At 39.7% G+C, this 21,414-nt stretch overlaps 1 protein-coding gene across 4 annotated transcripts in view; it reads left to right on the forward strand.

Moving 5' to 3' along the window:
* Nucleotides 1–21,414, forward strand: part of LOC120530905 (polyhomeotic-like protein 2) — a 113,698-nt gene that overhangs the window by 24,232 nt on the left and 68,052 nt on the right. For all 4 annotated transcript variants that reach the window (XM_039755692.1, XM_039755693.1, XM_039755694.1 and 1 more), the window contains exon 2: nucleotides 11,113–11,361. In XM_039755692.1, the coding sequence (XP_039611626.1) occupies nucleotides 11,197–11,361 (165 nt within the window). In that variant the 5' untranslated portion in view covers nucleotides 11,113–11,196. The remainder of the gene's footprint in view (nucleotides 1–11,112; nucleotides 11,362–21,414) is intronic.

Consider the following 21,414-nt stretch of genomic DNA (forward strand, 5'->3'; position numbering starts at 1 on the left):
TGTACACCTATAAGTGTGAAACAGATGTCTGCTGTTCAGTTTGGATGTTATAAAACCTGCCAAATGGACTGACCTCTAATTGTTGTTCATTTTTATTAAAATTTTGTGTGTTTGTTATAAATATGATATAAAAAAATTAGCCTTGTGGAAAATTTGAATTTGTTAGATTTTTATTTTTCCTTTTATTTTACAGGGTGCTTATACTTTACTGAAAACTAACCCAACAAAACAAAATATTTCAGTTGTTTCCATGTAGCTTTTACCAATTGGAGCACATATAAATTCATTGACTTGCTCCTAGTCACACTGTAAGTAGATCTGAGGAGTGAACCTTTCATCTTTGGAGTTTAAAGTCCAAAGTATAAGAGGTTAATCAGGCTAGATATAGTCGTACAAGTCGATGTTATGTTGTTTTGTTTTAATATAATAACTCCTGATTATAGCCCGTATCCCTTCCTTAAAACAGACTTAGAGGCTCTGCTCATTAAACCAACTCATCCATTATTTAGGTTCAGAAAGCGTCTTTGGGTTAATTATGTGGGTTGGGATTTAATGGAAAGGCTTTCCATTAGTACTGGCGCCACCATGACTGTCTTGAATCAGCAGTGAGACTCAAAGTATGATACTTTTTATTGCATACTGCTTACAGGGGGATAAGTTTAGTTAGTTATGCCATTATTAAAACTTAGCATTTAGCTTTGTGACTGTTTTAGCACCATAACCTTTTGCCATGTTGGACCATTAAAGCATAAACCATGTATATACAGCTACTCTGTGTCCAGAAGGAAATGGAAAGAAAGTGCTATGCCACTGCATGATGTTTATCCTGTCAGTGCTACTCTCAGAAACAATAAGTGGGCATCGGACAAGGAAGTGATAGCCACCTTAACAGGAACCTTTCCCAGGAGGTAATTTTTGTCTTATTTCATAGTAACCATCCATTGGCATGTGGTAGTTCATGGGCTTCATATATTGGGAACATGAAAAAGGTTTGCCTGGTACAGTATCTGCAGATGGGTGCTCTCCTGGACTGAGAATTATCCTCGGTCTCTTTTCAGAAGGGTTACACTGCAAGACAGAATATGTATTTGGATTGGATATTGACAACCTAGGGTAGCATAAGGCTTGCTTACATGATTTGCAAGGTTTGAAACCTGGGATCCTCCAGCAAAGGAGCTTGTTTTGACTGGATTGAGGCAGAGTTGCTCAATTATTCAACCAAATGACATTTCTGAGAATCTCCAGGAATGAGATCTCTGGGGAGGTGATTATCGGATTAAAATTCATATGTTACATTCATGTGATTGGGCAGAAGGGATTGTTTGCTGGGTGGAGCTGGTGGTGGGGCAGTTCTGGCTTATAGGTTTGACATGTGGAAGTGCATCAGAAATGCTTTGGTTGTCCCACTGAGTATAAGGCTTTGTGACTCTTAACATGTGTGTTCATTAACAGGTGCTGAATTGTATCCCATTTCCTTTTATGCCTGCTTAGTGACAGCACATTGTCACTTTCTGGCAGCCATTTACTTTGTACATTAGGAGCCTATAGGAAAAGTCAAGATGTTCAGCCAGTCATATCAGTACAAAGAAGCAGCTTGCCTAAATCTTCAACATGGCCTTCTGCAACACTTTCCCCTGAGTAGTCCTTCTGTAAAGCTAAAATGCAAGCCAAGCTAAAGGCAGTGAAGCCTGTGCACACTTGCCTGGCCCAAGCAGACTGAACTGAATCACTTCATAAGATGTATTCTCACTTATCTAAGGGATCTGTCTCTGTATTGACAGTAGTGTTAGGAATTATCAGAGATGTATTCTGGAGGAGTAAACAATTATGTTACGCCCAAGTCTAAGGTTATATCCACAATAAAACTGCATTTTTAAATGAAAATCTCTGCCCACACTAACATTTTCATATTGCTTAAAAAAGTATCCCTGTCCACACTAAAAGAACTGAAATCTTGCAAGATATAGACGGTCGCCTATACTGGGAATGTGTGCAGTAATGTTAACGCTGTTAGCCACAAGATTAATCACAGAACTATAGTAAGTCTGGATACATGAGCAAAGGCAAATAATTTAATACTACACCAAAAACAATTTAGATGCATACAGGTAAACAACGCACCAGGCGCCATACAAAGCAACTCCTCTATGCCCCTTATGTTAGAATATGGCTTTCTTCCATGAAGGGTGATCAATCAGGGAATAACATGTTGTAGTAAGTAGGGTCTAATCTGGAAAGAGCCATGTAAAGACCAATCGGGAGTATGATGATTAGAGTCTTTACTATTCAATCGATTACTTTTTCTGAAGTATATGGCTCTAGGTTGTGTTTATAAAATTCTCATTTTTTGGGCTTAACACTAGGGTAGTGTGGATGAAAATTGAAAATGGAGAATAATGTGTGAAATAAATGACTAGACACACAATGAAGGTTTGGGGTAGCCGCCTGTATAGTTTCCCTGGCAGCAAAAGGCTTTCAGTTCAGTACAATGTGTACAGATTTGATTCCAAAGTAGAACTGATTAAGTATGAGGGATGAGGGATTTTTATAGTTAGTTCCCAGGATGTGACGTCCTCGGGGCAGGGACAGGCAGGATTTCTCGTATATGGTCTGCAGAGAGAAAAGAGAGGGGTTTAGTGCAACCTGCCACCCCTCGGCCTGGAATTGGTGTTTTCTGGTTGACTCCCAAGCACACGTGTGAGACACATGTTTTGTATTTTAAAACAAAAACATAGTAGTGTGATCATACCCTAAAACACACCCTGTCCTTTATACTCTTTCAATGCTTTTTCTTTGTTTTGTTTTACCTACCTTAACCTTCAGAGCTGTCCTTTTTTTTTTTTCTCCCCTTCCTTCATACGTTGTGCTCCGACAGGTGGTTGTGTACATGCTGAAAGGTAGAGCATGCTCATTATGAAAAATTGCCTGCATAAAGTAAGGATTGATTAACATCCTACAATCTGGGTCCTATCACCGGGGGGGTTTGCATGTTCTCCTTCTGTCTGTTAGGTTTTTCTGCAGGTACTCGAGTTTTTCTCCCACAACCTCAAATATGTGTGTGTAAGTTTAATTGCTGTTTCTAATTAGGTCCCAGAGAGTCTGTGCGTGCATTGGGCCTGCAATGGAATGGCACCGTGTCTGCCTTTTTTCTGATTCTACAAACCGGATTCCAAAAAAGTTGGGACACTAAACAAATTGTGAATAAAAAGTGAATGCAATAATGTGGAGATGGCAAATGTCAATATTTTATTTGTAATAGAACGTAGATGACAGATCAAACGTTTAATCAGAGTAAATGTATCATTTTAAAGGAAAAATATGTTGATTCAAAATTTCACGGTGTCAACAAATCCCAAAAAAGTTGGGACAAGTAGCAATAAGAGGCTGGAAAAAGTAAATTTGAGCATAACGAAGAGCTGGAAGACCAATAAACACTAATTAGGTCAATTGGCAACATGATTGGGTATAAAAAGAGCTTCTCAGAGTGGCAGTGTCTCTCAGAAGCCAAGATGGGTAGAGGATCACCAATTCCCACAATGTTGCGCAGAAAGATAGTGGAGCAATATCAGAAAGGTGTTACCCAGCGAAAAATTGCAAAGACTTTGCATCTATCATCATCAACTGTGCATAACATCATCCAAGATTCAGAGAATCTGGAACAATCTCTGTGCGTAAGGGTCAAGGCCGTAAAACCATACTGGATGCCCGTGATCTCCGGGCCCTTAAACGACACTGCACCACAAACAGGAATGCTACTGTAAAGGAAATCACAGAATGGGCTCAGGAATACTTCCAGAAACCATTGTCAGTGAACACAATCCACCGTGCCATCCGCCGTTGCCAGCTGAAACTCTACAGTGCAAAGAAGAAGCCATTTCTAAGCAAGATCCACAAGCTCAGGCGTTGTCACTGGGCCAGGGATCATTTAAAATGGAGTGTGGCAAAATGGAAGACTGTTCTGTGGTCAGACGAGTCACGATTCAAGTTCTTTTGGAAATCTGGGACGCCATGTCATCCGGACCAAAGAGGACAAGGACAACCCAAGTTGTTATCAACGCTCAGTTCAGAAGCCTGCATCTCTGATGGTATGGGGTTGCATGAGTGTGTGTGGCATGGGCAGCTTGCATGTCTGGAAAGGCACCATCAATGCAGAAAAATATATTCAGGTTCTAGAACAACATATGCTCCCATCCAGACGTCATCTCTTTCAGGGAAGACCCTGCATTTTTCAACAAGATAATGCCAGACCACATTCTGCATCAATCACAACATCATGGCTGCGTAGGAGAAGGATCCGGGTACTGAAATGGCCAGTCTGCAGTCCAGATCTTTCACCTATAGAGAACATTTGGCATCATAAAGAGGAAGGTGCGACAAAGAAGGCCCAAGACGATTGAACAGTTAGAGGCCTGTATTAGACAAGAATGGGAGAGCATTCCTATTTCTAAACTTGAGAAACTGGTCTCCTCGGTCCCCAGACGTCTGTTGAGTGTTGTAAGAAGAAGGGGAGATGCCACACAGTGGTGAAAATGGCCTTGTCCCAACTTTTTTGGGATTTGTTGAAATTCTGAATCAACATATTTTTCCCTTAAAATGATACATTTTCTCAGTTTAAACTTTTGTTCCGTGATTTATGTTCTATTCTGAATAAAATATTAGAAGTTGGCACCTCCACATCATTGCATTCAGTTTTTATTCACGATTTGTATAGTGTCCCAACTTTTTTGGAATCCGGTTTGTACTACTGACTTAGATGTGTTAATGTGTTTTCTTTAGTACTAGGGTGTTGTAACGTGTTAGCCATTATGAATGTAGAGACTTGCCTGAAGAAGGGGCCTGAGTTGCCTTGAAAGCTTGCATATTGTAATCTTTTTAGTTAGCCAATAAAAGGTGTCATTTTGCTTGTGTTTTCTTTAGAAAGACAGAGATGCCTTTTAAAATACGCTGTGAAAATAAAGATTGAAATTATGAAACAGTCCTAGTTGTGCAGGCTTTTTGGTAGATATGATTGCATTGGATGATTTCAGTAAGTGCTTTGTGACAGTGGTCACTTTAAGTAACTCAATATATAACATTTTATTTGTAAATTCCTTTGTGAAAGCCACTTTGGAAAATCGATTACTTTGAAAGGTTCAATATAACATACATATGATTGCAGTTAAAGGAGTGATATTTGTTATAATATTCTTTGTTAAAGTTGTTATATAAAATTGATTACTTGCATTGTAAAGTGTGCATGGAGTATGTTCATTATTCCTTTATATTAGGCTAAATTTCTAACACTGAAAATACTATGTGATAGCGGTTATGCAAGGTGCCATATAAAGTAATCCTTGATTTCTTATGCAGGTTAGGTGGATTGGCGATGCTAAATTGGCCCCAGTATGTAGTTATGTGTGCCTGTGTGTGTGTTCATCATGTGATGGACTGGTGACCTGTCCTTGTGGTGTTCCTGCCTTTGCACCAGATGCTTTTTGGGATAGGATGCATCTTCTCCCTGCTCTGGAGAAAGGAGTTTGGAAGATGGATGGATGAAGAACATACACTAAATGGGGTTATATAAAATAAATGATTTGTTTTTAAGGGACATTTCATCATAATTGTCACTATGAAAATGCTCCTTTTGTAAGACATTTTTATGAGAGGCAAAAATATTGACACCATAAAGCTATATGTGATATTTGTGAAATAAAATGAAGAATGCATTTTTTATAAACACTTGCACACCTTTTAGCAGGTGCTGCCTAATGAGACATTGGTGTATACATTTTTCTGTGATGGTGTTCATTATTAAAGGTACTATGTACAATACATTTTTTGTAACATGTCCTTAGAGCATGATATAATGAAAGACAGAAATATACATCCATCTTTAAACCATTTATCAGTTTAGGGTCAAGGGGTGCACTGAGTTCAAGGCTGGATCCAACCCTTGATATGATGGCAGTCCATTGCAGAGAACAAGGCCATATTTGTATGGATTGAGTATAGATCTCCAGTTTATGTAACTTATTTGTGTTTGCGATGTGAAATAGGGAAAATTTACAGACTCCACAGAAGCAGAGACCAGAGCCTGTATTTATCAGGTGTATCTGAATTACTCGTTGTACTGAAAGTCTGACTAGGATAAGAATTAGTGTTATCCCAGAGTAGGACACGAGAAGTATCCATGAAGTGTCCTACACGCACTCCCAGCAAGGAGTAGGAGTTTGAGTTCATGTTTGAGTATGAATGACAGTTCGATTTATGGCACCATGGGCCACAAAATGGCACTCATGAAGGTGTTTTGTAGTTGAAACGTCTAATGATGGTTTGTAGTTTTTTGACTCAAATGCTAAGGTTTCACCACAAAGATGAGGAGGATTATAGTAATAATAGTATTCAAAGAAGGAAAAGGAGAATGCAATAAAGGTAGGTAGGATATTGATCTAAAGCTGTCCGTAATTGTTGGCACTTCTCAATAACATCAAGGATAATGCTAAAACATGCACTGAGATATAAAGACAGAGAAAAATGCAACCAAATGAGTGTTAAGCTTAATAACGGGCACGTTTGCTTAAAAATGAATTATAAACAGCCATACTTTCAGAAGAATCACTATCCCACTGCTATGGCCGCAGGAACCATGTTGTAAAGTAACAGTAGTACTGAAACTAGCTATGGCTATACCAGTACTGTTTCTGAGGTCACAATCACTCTTCTGTGTTCCTGATTGTCTTCCAGAGTTGCATGCATTGTATCTCTCAATGATCCTGTCTTATCCTGTGTGAGGCTCTATTTATTCACTGCCTTCTTGAACCTTCCCAGAATTGTAAACTGTAATGCAACCATTTCAGTGGTTCATGGAATACAGGGCTTAGCTATATATCACACAAGTATACTGTGAATCACCCATCCAGACCCATCTGTCTTCAGGGTACTGGACTGATTTCAATAATACAGTATACATCTATGACCACCTGAGTGTTGATAATATGGTATTGTTTGCAATTCACATTTTTGTGTTCATCCATACCTGGGGCAATGATCATAATATGTGTGCCTTTTTTCAAGACTGCAACTTGTTACCTCATGTGTAGTGGTGGGAAAATCTATAAATCTGTGTATTACGTCGCGTGTTGTAAGGGTATTCAAAGGTTGGTGCAAAATTTAAGACATGGTTGGTTGTGACATACCCAAGTCATTGCTTTTGCAAAGCTGCCTTTTCAATATGACCAAAAAAATAATGTTACTAACACTTTAATTTTGCCTGACAGCACATTACTTCTTTGCATTGGTGACCATGTGACATACAAGTTTTGTTACGAATATTGTTCCATCAGATTGGTATCTTTTAATGAGTTCATTGTTGTTTGGTGTTTTGAAAACATTTCCTCTTTCTCTGAATGTGCTTGCGCATCCCTGCCTGATTGCAATCTTCTGGCAGCTCCTAGAAAATAAGGACAGTTCACAAACTCACCTGGGGCCTCATGTATAAACGGTGCGTATGCACAGAAATGTTGCGCAAGAACTTTTCCACGTTCAAATCATGATGTATAAAACCTACACTTGGCGTAAAGCCACTCACTTTTCCACAGTACCTCATACCTTGTCCGTAGTTCTCCGCTCAGTTTTGCAGACTGGCGGCACCTAGCGTCAATGCAATGCTACTGTTCCTGTGTGGTTACACCTTATTTTCTTGACACGGCTTTATAAATACACTGAAACTAACCGCATATTGTTTATTGGTGTAACGCATCTAATTGTAATTAACTTGTAACAATATAATGGTCCAGGGAATAGCCTTAGTATTCCAAATACCATAACTGCTTTAGCGTTGTTACTCTCACTGCACCTTCTTCTTCTTCTTCTTCTTTTTTCAGCTCCTCCCGTTAGGAATTGCCACAGCGGACATCTTTTTCCATATTACTCTCACTGCACCACTCGGAGTATTTATATCACTGTATCTGAGTGTGAATCACAGCAGTAGCTGATCGGAAAGAGAATTATCGGTATACAGCTTCAAGCACACGCTGTCTCAGCCACTGCAAAACAATTCAAAGCCTTTCCTCTACGGACGCGTATTTACATATGATGACGATATCATTTTTAAAGTGAAATGCAGCAAAATATATTTAGAATATTATACAGATAAAACTTTAACTTCATTTAAATAATCTATATTCTTCACTGGGAGTGTCGTGAAGGATAGAATAATTAAACATGTACTACGATGATATTTCAATGTTCCTTAAACGTTTTGAAGAATCGGCGCTCTAAGCTTACAGATGGCTTAACTTCTATTACAGAGCTGATTGTGTGGTGATTGGGTATTTGGGGAAAGAAAAGCAAGGACTGCAGTGGCAGCTATGCCAATATATATTGAATATAAAACAGAAAGAGAAAATAACAACACAGCTAAAAATGCAGCGATAAATTTCGGCAAAAGTTAAATGCTTGTGTCATGAGCACGAGGCGGCTATGCAGTGTCTGCAACGTACGTGGCCATCCACCGTGCATAAGCTACCTTACAGACATTGGCGGGTGAAAAAGCCACCGATTTCTTCCTGTGCCCAGTGCCACCACAAGCCTAGAGCCACCCCTGAGTACTGCTGCAAGAAATGATTTCATCGAAGGTCGCACACAATCACTGCGCCGTGAAAGCCATGTTTAATAAAGTGCTTTAACTCCTATCATCATAAAAATGATATCACGTATACATCTCAGTATTTTAGTTATTCAGAGAGCTGTTATCACGAATGTAATGGATTCTGTGTCCAGTTGGAGGAAGAGAGCCTGTTTAAGAAGCAAGTAGTAATTCACACACACAGAGCACATAGAAGATCAAATACAAAACAAAGCATTTAACGTGCTACTTTAATTACGATGTGATTTGAGAAACTGGTTAATTAAACGATTTTAAGATGAAGTTTATGATGTTCTACTTTAATGACAAAATAAACTACGTGATTAAAGTGGAAATGTTGAGATTGAAGTTGACATTTCGTGCTTTTTCCCCACTGTGTGCCTTTTTTTCTCTGTACCCTAATAAGCTTTCATATGACACTCAGACAGTGGGCTACAACTCGCCTTTTCACGGCGACTTTGATATGTGACTTCTTTTTTATTTCCGGCACTGTGCGATTTTGTGAACGTGAGCTTTCAAGATTCTCCAACACGCTATGTCACTCGACATAATATAAAAGTTCTATCCTGGTCTCATCAGACCAGAGAATCTTATTTCTCACCATCTCAGAGTCCTTCAGGTATCTTTTAGCAAACTCCAAGATAGAACTTTTTGGCCTTAATTCTAAGCGGTATGTGTGGAGACAACCAGGCACTGCTCATCACTTGTCCAATACAGTCCCCACAGTGAAGCATGGCGGTGGCAGCATCATGCTGTGGGGGTGTTTTTCAGCTGCAGGGACAGGACGACTGGTTGCAATCGAGGGAAAGATGAATGTGGCCAAGTACAGCACCCCTAACCCTCACGTACAACTTCTCAACCCAGTCCTGGTTTCACATTAAAAGTGTTTATTTCATATAATACCTGCACAGGGTTTCAGTTTCCCACCTTCTAGACCACACAACCTGCAGTAAGTTTCGCCTTCTGCACCTATCATGCAGTCTCCTCCACCTTCTGACTCTGATCACCCAGTGGAAAGAGGTGCCCCCTTTTATGCTGGACCCAGAAATTCTTCTGGTATCAAGGAAGAAGTACTCCCATGTCAGGTGGAATCCCCTTAGAGTAGGGGCAGCTCTTTCCAGCAGCTCTCCCTGTTGGTGAACCCAGCAGGGCTGCCACACGGGACTACAACTCCCAAATTTTTGCAAGTAGAGGAATGAGCATAATGGCCCAGGAATGCTGTCATCCAGTGTGTCAGAGGAGCCTGTACTCTTAGGAGGCAGCCCAAACCCTATCTATTCATTGCACTGGCCTCCATATTAGGTAAGGGTATGGTATTTTATCCCGGTAGCACTGTACTGTGTATATAATTGGGTTAGATTGGTTTGTTAAAAAACAACCATATTGATTTTGCCTATGACAATGAAAGGAACTATACATGAGAGTTTACAGAACTAGTTTGTATTATATAATATTGATGATGGTGATAGTCTCTGCAAAATAACAATGCATTTAGAGAAGTTTTCTGAGTTATTGACAATTCAAGGTTTTATATATGAAAATTGTATTGACTGACCTATGCTGTGTGTTACGTATGAACATATCTGTGAAGTCTGCTGTTTGCTCCAGCTTGCTGAGACTGAGAAGATACGGCTCCTTCATCCAGTCCCAGCAAGTGTCACTCCTCAGGCCTGGAGTGAACCCAGCTGCACTGAACTTTGCCTTCACAAATCTCTCTTCCGTATCATGTAGAGGAAAACCTGCACTAAGTAATCAGGGGGCCCTTGAAATCTATTGTGCTGCCTGTTGGGGTGTATTGCAGACCCCTGCATCCTGTTTATCTTTTGTATTGCTTCCTGATTATGAACTTGAGTGGCAGTGGACCTTTTAGAAAGTGCCAAGTGTCCCCTTCAACAACGGAAAGCAAGGCGTCTTTCCTGAGGCTCGCGTCGGGAATATCCGGCTACACATTCATCACCTGCCTGTCTGAATTCCGTCCTTGAAATGACTTGCTTTATTTGCTAACAATTTGTCAGAAACCCGATGCCACTTCCTGAGGCCTTCCTGAAAGTTCTGAAAGGTGGTAGGGGTCAAGCACACAGGTGCAGAGGTGAGATGTTAGGCCACAGAGAGCAGTGCTTGAAGCACGTCCTTTCATTATACGATGGGTGGAGGAGACTTCACAGCAGCTTTACTTTTTGTTCATATTCGATTCTGAGGGGTAGCTTTGAAGTGTCTGGAAAGGTCATGTAGCTTTAAAGGCTACCAGGCAAGTATATTAAAGGGGTTGGGGGATATGCAAAGCATGGTTTCCTCTGGCAATATGCAAATTCTGCTCTCATCACATTTGTATGTTGAATCTTCAAACTGATGTAGCAAAAGCAGCCGACAGTACCCACATGCAAGATCTTGACTGAAGAATCCTGTGTATGAAAATGTTTAACTTTAGTATAGGAGTTTATTCAGCCCTCTTGGTGCTCTTTCTAACTGTACTTTCTTATTGCAAGGTCAAGAGGGTGTCCTGTCTGTGTTGCGGCCAGGAGCTCAGGCCGTGGGTGGAGTGTTGAAGATCCAACAGGAGGGCTGAAGTCATGGAAAATGAGCAGGCGACACCTGCCTCGAGTGCCAGCAGCACGACCACCAGCGCAAGCAGCACCACCACCACCACTAGCAGCAACAGCACCACTAGCAATGGGAGGCCGCAGGTCCCACAGATATCCGTTTACAGTGGGATTCCTGATCGTCAGACAGTCCAGGTAAGTGCAAGCTATAGAGCCTGATGAAATTGTTTGCACTGTATTGATAGAGTGACAGTGTGCCTGTGTCAAGGACATTTTACTTGAAACCACAAACAATAGGTAGTTTAGACCCATCTCTAACTTGTCATGAGACGCTGAGAACAGCAGAAAGAGGAACTGTGTAGTTATATCTCAGTACTTGTAAAGTGCCTTGAAATTGTGGTTAACTTGCTGTTAAAAAGGTTTTGTATAACATTCATGGGCATTATAGATCTGCAACCCCCAAGTTCCCCATCCGTACACCTTGAGTAATTTAAATGAGGCATCACATTGGGAGGATTACTTACGTTTGCATGAAATATAGTCATGAGCTTCTGGAGTATGGTTGGTTCGGACTCTACAAGCAGTCAGGACTATATGGCACACACACCACTGTAGGCACCAGCGTATTGTCTGGGAAGGCAGCTTAACATTCTTGGATTTATTTGACATATTACCTTTCGTCTTACATCACTTGCGCACACACACACAGTTTAGAATCTTCCTGTTTGGCATGCTCTCTGACTTTGACTCCCACCATGCCAACTCTGTTCTTAGAACCACGCACTTCCGGGTTAGTTATAGTAACGGCAGCCAGAGAGTATGCTTTCTGGTAGGTATAACTGACTAGTTTTGCTTTGTTATAGAAGTTACTGATGAATTTCTGGTTATAACCCTGTCATGGTCATTGCTCATTGAACTGAGCTGCAGCTGCCCCACTCAGCTGAGCCATGGGATTAAAAAGAGATTTGTGATTATTTTTTTTTTTTTTGTGGAGTCCCAGCACTCTGATACCAACTGTAACCTTATGTTTCTGTAAGGACATAAGAGATGAATCAGTACACACACATTAACTTCTTCAGAAGGATTACAACTTTTGGAGAATTGCCTAGTTATTGGTACGTAAGTTCGACATTCAGCTGCATCATTCAGCCATATGGAATATATGGTTCATGCATGCAAACCACAGGACATATGGTAAATATATGGTTTCTTTCTGTTGGACCTTGTGGTGGTTATGTTTTTGTGTGTGTCCAAAATTGTGTCCAGACTTACTGTATGTGATGAACTCTAATTCTGAGACAACGAAATCGGTTCACGTAAACACACCAAAAACTTTATTCTGTATAATACTTGATACTTCTTTACTTAATATGTTTCTTGTTTGCATATTTTTTTAAATTAGAAGTTTAAATGTTTTTCGCTCCGGAGCGCATTGTGAGTCATTGACTTGGATGGACCCAGCTTCTTTCTGACTTACAGCACAATGAATTAGCCAGTAGGGGGAAACACTGCCTGGTTGACAAGTAATTTGCTATTTTTAACTTTGTCTTGTGTGATGCCACATCTGTGAATTATAGGAAGAGAGGGAGACTGATTTTTAAAATGCAAAGTGTGAGCTAGTAAGCAGCAGGCATTTGAGCTGCCTTTCCTGAAACTTTGCTGCCCTCTGCTGGTCATTAATAGGATTGTGGGACTGCTTCTCCACAGACTGCATGAATGAGGGAAGCATGTTTTCATGCCCAACTTTAACAGAGACTTCCCTTCTACTATATGCCTGTGGTGATACTCCTGACAGGTTCACAAAGGGCTGTGAAATCTCAATTTTAAGCATAATCTTATTTAAGCTGGAGTGGATGTTGCTGATCCTTTAGCTACTGAATACATATTCATCTTTAAGACAGAGGTATGGAAGTCAGTTTATCAGCTTTATTAAGCCTCAAAAAATCCATCTTTATTTACCCAGTCATCCTCTCACTTCACTCTTTGCCCGAACCACCTAGCTCATCATATATTATCTCCACACTAAGCCTTTCTCTCAACTCATCATTCATGTTTGTCTCGCTCTTTGGCACTCTATAAATGTGCCTGATCATTTCCAACTTTATTATTTCCAGCCTGGTTTCATATTCCACCTTCATCAGCCATGTCTCAGGCCCATTTAATACTACTCGTCACGCAGTTATCATAAACTTTCCTTTCAAAATCAAGGGTTCTTTCAGAAACCATCATGATGAATTCACCTGGAATTTCTTCTGTGCACCTCTCACCCTTACCATTACAGCTTATGTGCATGCACCTTCATCTGTATTCATCAGCAGAACTTTTCTCCCTTCTCATAAACAATTCCATTGTCAATATGTAATTTTACACTTCTTATATCAACGTTCTGTGCCCCTCTCACACCTATTCTACAAATTCACCACCTGCAGATTGCTCTTCACACCACAACATTGGTTTGTGCGCCCTTTACTTCCTACAGCTCTGCTGCACATGCTGTAGGGCCATGCACCCTCCTCTTCCATAACTCCTTCCTCTTCATCTCCAACTACCATGTTTGTGTTTTCTACTTTTATCTTTCCTGCATTTATCTGTAGCTTCTAAGTTTCAAACTAGCTTCCTCATTCGTTTTTTATTCTAAATCAATATTGCTTCGCTTTTTACCATCAATACATGATGTCTGCACACAAGAGCTCATTCGTTCTTTGGTCAACATTTCCTTCATTGTCATGAAAAGCCATGGACTCCAAACAGATCTCCGGTTCAGCCCCACCTACGCCTCAAATCTTACACTATCCCCATCTACAGTCCTGTTTGTGCTTCCTCCTACATTGACATTACTGCAGATGTTGACTATTTATCCACACCAAAATTTCTTGGTGCCCACTGCATCATTTCTTATGGCACACTGAAGTTTCTTTCCATTTCCCTGATGCTTTTCCTACTCTTGCTTGACAACAAAGATCACATATGTTGTTCCTTTGCCAGGCATGAAGCTGATCTGTGTTTTGCTAACTTTCAACTGATGTGCAGTCGTGGCCAGAAGTTTTGAGAATGACACAAATATTGGTTTTCACAAAGTTTGCTGCTTCAGTGTTTTTCGACCTTTTTGTCAGATACTTCTATGGTATACTGAAGTATAATTACAAGCATTTCATAAGTTTCAAAGGCTTTTATTGACAATTTCATTAAGTTTATGCAGAGTCAATATTTGCAGTGCTGGCCCTTCTTTTTCAAGATCTCTGCAATTTGCCCAGGCATGCTATTAATCAACTTCTGGGCCAAATCCTGACTGATGGCAGTCCATAATCAATGCCTGGGGTGTCAGAATTTGTGGGTTTTTGGTTGTCCACCCGCCTCTTGAGGATTGATCACAAGGTCTCAATGGGATTAAGGTCTGGGGAGTTTCCTTCCCATGGATCCAAAATTTCCATGTTTTGTTTCCCGAGTCACTTAGTTATCATTTTTGCCTTATGGCCTGGTGCTGCATCATGCTGGAAAAGGCATTGTTGGTCACCAAGCTGTTCTTGGATGGTTGGGAGAAGTTGCTGTTGGAGGATTTTTTGGTCCCATTCTTTATTTATGGCTGTGTTCTTAGGCAAAATTGTGAGTGAGCCCACTCCCTTGGCTGAGAAGCAACCCCACACATGAATGGTCTCCAGATGATTTACTGTTGGCATGACACATGACTGATGGTAGTGCTTACCTTTTCTTTTTTCTGGTTGCTCCAAACATTCGGAAAGGGTATTCATCAGAGAAAATGACTTTATCCCAGTCCTCAGCAGTGCAAAAAAGTACCTTTTGCAGAATAACAGTCTGTCCCTGACATTTTCCTTGGTGAGAAGTGGCTTCTTTACTGCCCTCCTTGATACCAGGCCATCCTCCAAAGCCTTCACCTCACTGTGCAAGCAGATGAACTCACACCTGCCTGCTGCCATTCCTGAGCAAGCTTTGCACTGGTGGTGCCCCAATCCCGCAACTGAATCAACTTTAAGAGATGGTCCTGGTGCTTGCTGGACTTTATTGGGTGCCCTGAAGCCTTCTTCACAAAAGCAGTGGAAATTTATTTTTTGGGGGATTAATTTCATTTTCATGGCAAAGAGGGACTTTGCAATTAATTGCAATTCATCTGATTATTCTTCATAACATTCTGGAGTATATGTAATTTGCCACCATAAAAACTGAGGCAGCAACTTTGTGAAAATTAATATTTGTGTCGTTCTCAAAACTTTTGGCCATGACTGTATGATTCTTGTCTTCATCACTCTTGCCTATATTATCATCATCCTCTTTAATAAAAGCCCTGTGTGCGTCCAGGTGTCCGTGTGTGTGTGTCTTCTGGTGAAGTGCGCATGCGTGGGGCCACGACGCACATCACATCGTGCCCCGCCCATGCGCACGGCACCTTGGACACACACACACTGGAAGCTGGGCACACAGTGAATGGCCTAACCGCGGCTGCGCATGATAAGCAAATAAAGCACACACACTGGAAGCTGGGCACCGCACACATAAAATCCGTTGCTGGGGAGATGCCATACATACAATAATCAGCTACACGCCAGCACAGATTAAAATACTTGCTGGGAAACTGCACAGTACTTGCTGGGGAGACGACACAGTGACAATTATCAACTGCACGACACACATTACATCAGTTGCTTGGGACACTCTGCTGATTGCCCACTGTTGTGACAAAAAATTAAAGTCATATTACAGACATCAAAGCCAGAATTACTGTCAGAGAAAATTACAAGCATTTTGCGGAAATATAAACCAGTATTACTGCAAGAGAAACTTAAAGGCACACAATACACTGACACATATTACAGCCACATACAAGCCAGTATTACTGTAAGAGAAAATATTAATAATAATACATTTTATTTATACTGCACTTTATATGAATGATCTCAAAGTGCTACAGAGTAAAATAAAGTAATAAAACAAAAACATATTACGGACATATCAACTAACAATATGCCACCCAAAAAAAAAGGACACGTCAATTAGGACAAAAGACACAGACAATCAAATCCTATATAAGTAACATCTCCTGGAAGAACGGTCAGCTCAACAAGTAAACATCAACAAAAGAAAGGCTGAAAGACAAAGAAAAATATGAGCAAATAGATTGATTGAAGAAAAAGAAAATGAGCGTCAGAAAAACGCTAAAAGAGAACGACTCAGAAGAGCAAACCTTACAAAAAGTTGGCATTTACTTGCCAGAACCAGTATTCAGCCATGGTCAGTTATATGTTGCATTATCAAGAGTTAGAAGTTTTCCAGATGTTGTCAAGGTTGTAGATGGTCCTGATCAAGGCAAACTGTTGCCAAACTCAGAATATTTACAAGAAATGTTGTCTGTAATGAAATTTTATAGAAACGTTTCATGAGATAAAAAAATAGAAAATTTTTCCTAAATATCTTCTTCAGATATTGTGTCTTACAGATGGTTACAAAGTTTTACACTAAGACAATATTAATTATACTTACTGTGTTGTCATATACGTTTCTATTTTATTTTTATTATTATTTTACTTTAGGCTTCTTGCAAAAATATTTTTGACAAAAAAAAAATTAAGACAAGAAACAGAATGAGGTCAAGGTCCCTTGCCATTTAATATAGACTGTTCCTACTAATGTATATGCAATACTGTTCTAGCGCCCGTTATTGTAACGGACTTAATGTCTAGTCTGCTATAAAAGCTTAAGTTGCTAGATGCAATCCACACTCCAGTGGATCACCTTTTCCTTTGTATGCCGAAATGACCACACTTTTTTTCAGTCTTCACAAATTTATCCCTTCACACACAACTGCATTGCGCAGATCTGTCTGCCATTCAACAACAGGGTCTTCACCTGCCTTTAACATTTCAGCTGTAGCTATCTTTATCATCATCATCATCATCATCATCTCTTGCACAGATCCTTTAGAAACGTAGAATTAGGTCCTTCTGTTTTATCAGAATGAACATTATTACCCCACCCTTTCTCTTCTTTCAGTAATGTCTCCATGTACTCCTTCCATATATCCTTTATGCTAATATTATGAGTCACCATGTTCCCTTCAGCATCTTTCAAGCAATTCAGTCCTACTCCACCTTATCTTTCTTTCTTTTGCTGTTGCTTAGCAATACTGAAAATGTTTTCCTTTTTCTATACTTCTACAACTTACTTGCAAACTTCTGCTTCTTAGCTCATTGTACTTTCTGTAGCATTTTGCTATTTAAATAACCTTAATGCTTTAATTGCTTGCATTTTTTTACTGGTACGGTTATGAAAATCATTTCATTTATCTGGCGCAACTTCAAGCACAACCAATTAACTGTGGCAGACGTTCATGCAGGCAGCTGACCAAGTGTGCTTTCTGCCACATGTGCGACTTTTGCGGTGTAGACTGGTGATCTGTTTAGCTGTCAAGAGTGGCTATGACAGTTGGTGCCTTTTCTCATTTTATGAAAATGGACCTAAGAAAAACATTATTTCATTGTTTGTTTTTCCCATCATTGGGGTTTGCCACCTTAGTGTTCAGTGAACTGACAACAGGTACAGGTCTCAAGTGACTGTAACAAAACAGTTTGCCCTGCCTATGGTTCATCTCGGTTTCCAGACTTCTTTAATTATGTAGTGAGGTGTGGTCAACCTTGGAGTACTATGGCCTGTAACCTTCCCATCTTTTGTACCTTTCATTAACGGGTGTATTAGTGCAGACGTTTTTCAAGACTGATTGCTCTTCTAAATCCTAAACTAACTTAGTTACCTGTTACAGCACACCAAGGGGTTGAAGACTAATAGTGAGCAATATACTAGATGATCCGGTGTACTGGATCAATGTACTGGTATGTATGTTAAGAAAGCTGTTTTACTGGTATGCTCATAATTAGTGAAACACCTGGAAATGCATTAGTACTGTAACATGCATGTGAAAGAAAATGCTTGTGTAAAGCATTTGTGTATGGACTTGTGTGAGAACTGCGTGTAATAAATGAGCCAGACTCTTTACTGGAAGTACTGTGTGGTTCAGTCTGATTGGTGAGTCAATGCAAATGGGAAGGGAGAACAGAAAGAAGCTGCATCTAGTGGTGTATGTGCTTGGAGGCAGCGATGGCAGCAAGACAGTGAGTGAGTGAGTGAGTGAGAGAACTGAGCTGTTCTTTTGTAGGTTTAAGAGAGGTGAACACCTGCAGTCAAATCTGTTTCAGTAGTAGAGTGTTAAGCTTAAGAGGCGCATCAGTATTAGTTACATTAATAATTACGATAATCAGTTTATTTGTTTAAAAAAAATGCATTTCACTCTGAACAATATATACAAATGCATTTTACCAGTACCCAATAAAAAACAAAACTATTGCCAGTAATTTTATTAGATTTATTTTACATACTCCTTGGATTATTATGATTGGTACATTCAAAAAGCAAAAAGAAATGGCCTCCAAAAAGACTCACAAAACCAGGCCAGGGCCTTCCATAACCTTACCCCAGGCAGTTCCACTTTACAGGCAGTTTTTGACATGTCCAGGCCCAAAATATAATCTGACTTCAGATGTTCAAAGTATACTTTAATTTCCCAGAAATATCAAGAATTCACTTCAAGGGAGATGAACTGTATAAACCTCTGGCTTGGAAAGATCAGGCTAATACAGAATCATCCATCCATCCATCCATCCATTATCCAACCCGCTATATCCTAACTACAATGTCACAGGGGTCTGCTGGTTATAATGATATTCATTTGAAATTGTAGAAAATGTCAATAGGGTAAAATTAGAGCATAAAAGGATTTGTCTAAATGGCAATGTAGAGGAAAGAAATCCAAACACATAATCTAAACCACACAAGCAAAATCCAGAAACCAGAGGAGTCAATACTAAATGCACACATAAAAGGTCAATGAGCCACTGAACCGTTTGCTACTCAGCCTTCCAGTATATAGGCCAGGGATGGTCCTTCAGCTGTGATGTCAGGGTGGCTCTACATTTTGGGGTTCCATCCACAAAACGCAAGGAATATAAAAGAACACAAAGGACAGTACATACAATTGAATAATTAAACAAAACAATGATTTTACATAAATAAAAAATACAAATCAAAACAGTAAACATAGTAAAAAAACATTAAAAGGCAAATAATGATAATTTAAAAATTATAAAACCATTAAATTAACAAAGAATAAACATGAGATATGTACAGCCTTGGCATAACCATAACAAGGATAACTTAGATGTATTTGCTATACTCCTCCTTATTGTTCTGCATCAACTCCCTCAACTTTAATAGTCAAACACCAGGAAGAAACATCAGTGTGTATCCCCTTCTTGTTCTATTCCAAATCTTGCACTTGCAACTGTCTTTTCATTTCTTCAGTAACCTCATTTTATTGCAAATTTATTTCCATGGATGGTATCCTGGAGGGCTCCAAAAAAGTAGAAATCTGAAGATAAAATATCTGATATCTAAGAAGAACAGTCCACCTAAATGTTGTTTAATAACTCCCTTTTACTCTGCAAGAAATTTAGTAACGGTGGATTATTTAAAAAACATACCACATGACAGACACCATTTTAAAGGCCAAATGTGCATACACTAGAAAATGGATTATACTTTAGTACTACAGTAGAAAGCAGGACTTTGCAATTTATTCTGTGATTAATTTTGACATTTTAATTTTGCGTAAGGTATACGTAGGGTGTAAAATTTTTTTGAATATTCCTCGTATATAACCTATTTTATAGGTGGCATAGAAGTGAAGTCTTTAATGCTGTTGACTAAATGATCCAGAGTTCTGGGTTGGAATGCCATGCCTTGGCTGTGTGTGTATGGAGTTATAGTACGTGTTCTTACCATGTCTATTTTGTTTTTTCTTTGGGGTTTCTTTCCCACATCCCCAAGTACATTTGTGCTATGTTAATTGGTTAAGCTAAGTAGGACCCTTGTGAGTGGGGGTACTTGTTTGAGTGGCCCAGCCATGGACTTGTTTCCTATCCATAGCTGGTTTCTGTCAGCCAGCAAACCTGAACTAAGTTAGATGGGTTTGAGAATGTTCTGTAGTAACATAATCTATTTGGATTTGTGTGCATATATGCCGATAGGCCACTGTGTTAGGACCCTGTCTCTAATATCCAGCCCACCAGCCTGAAAGTATTTGGGAATGTACTTTAAAGGTGCCAGCAGAGTGCATCTGGTTCATACAGTTTCAAAATTACAACATATTGAAACTGCAGGTTTTAGTATAATTCTAAATACTAGTACATTATCTAAAGGTAAATCTCTTCTGTGAATACCATGTTCCATCTCATTTCATACATATTTGATTGGATTGAGATCTGGTGAATAGGAAGGTCTCTTCATTTAGCAAAATCTGATGTCTCAGACTTTCCTAAATTTGATATATGGGGCATTATACAGCTGAAAAGTCACAGTTGCAGATGGACATGCTGCTACCACAAAGGGATTCACCTAACCTTGTAGCAGCATTCATATATCCTGTGGCATTAGAATTTAGCTTTACTTGTATGGAGGTTTAAATGTGTGCATTGAAAAGACACTGCCTGCCATTACAGCACCACCACAATGCATTTTCTCAACCTAAAGGGATGGATTCATGGACTTAAGGAATTTTCTCCTTATTGTAGTCCTCCCTTTAGTAAGAATTGGAATTCATTAAACCAAAAAATGATGTATTTTTTTTTTTCACCAAACTTATGTAGCCTCCTGGGGCTGCTGGCTGCTATGCAGCAATCAAATCAAAGTATGACCACTTGTGCATTCAGACATACCTCTTTCTATTGCAGTGTTTGTACTGTGTTGTTAGGTGACCAGCTGTAACCCATCTGTAGCTTAGGCTGTAGCTCATCACTCTGCACATGCCATATCCATTTGCGTCAGCATCTTTCAGCAGTCTTGTTTTTGAGTGCTGACCCATTCTTGATACACTTACAGCACTGTCATGTAAGAAAGCCTCTGGTGCAAGCATGGCGTCCACTAATCTCTCTCTTTCTCTCTATGAATTTCACACATACAAGTTTCACTAGTACCAATTTCAAATGGCATTAGCTGCTTTCTATCATTAAGAATGGTTGCGCTGCAACAAGAAAATAACTGAAAATGTTTTATATTATAAAATATATTCCATCCATTATTGTACCTGTTCATTTCAGTGTAGAAAGCACCAGAGTCTATCCCATTAACATATGGCACAAGGTTAGAACCAACCCTGGGCATGGCACCAGCCTATCACAGTCCACATAT

Source organism: Polypterus senegalus, chromosome 6 (genome assembly GCF_016835505.1).
Source record: "Polypterus senegalus isolate Bchr_013 chromosome 6, ASM1683550v1, whole genome shotgun sequence".
NCBI lineage: Eukaryota > Metazoa > Chordata > Cladistia > Polypteriformes > Polypteridae > Polypterus > Polypterus senegalus.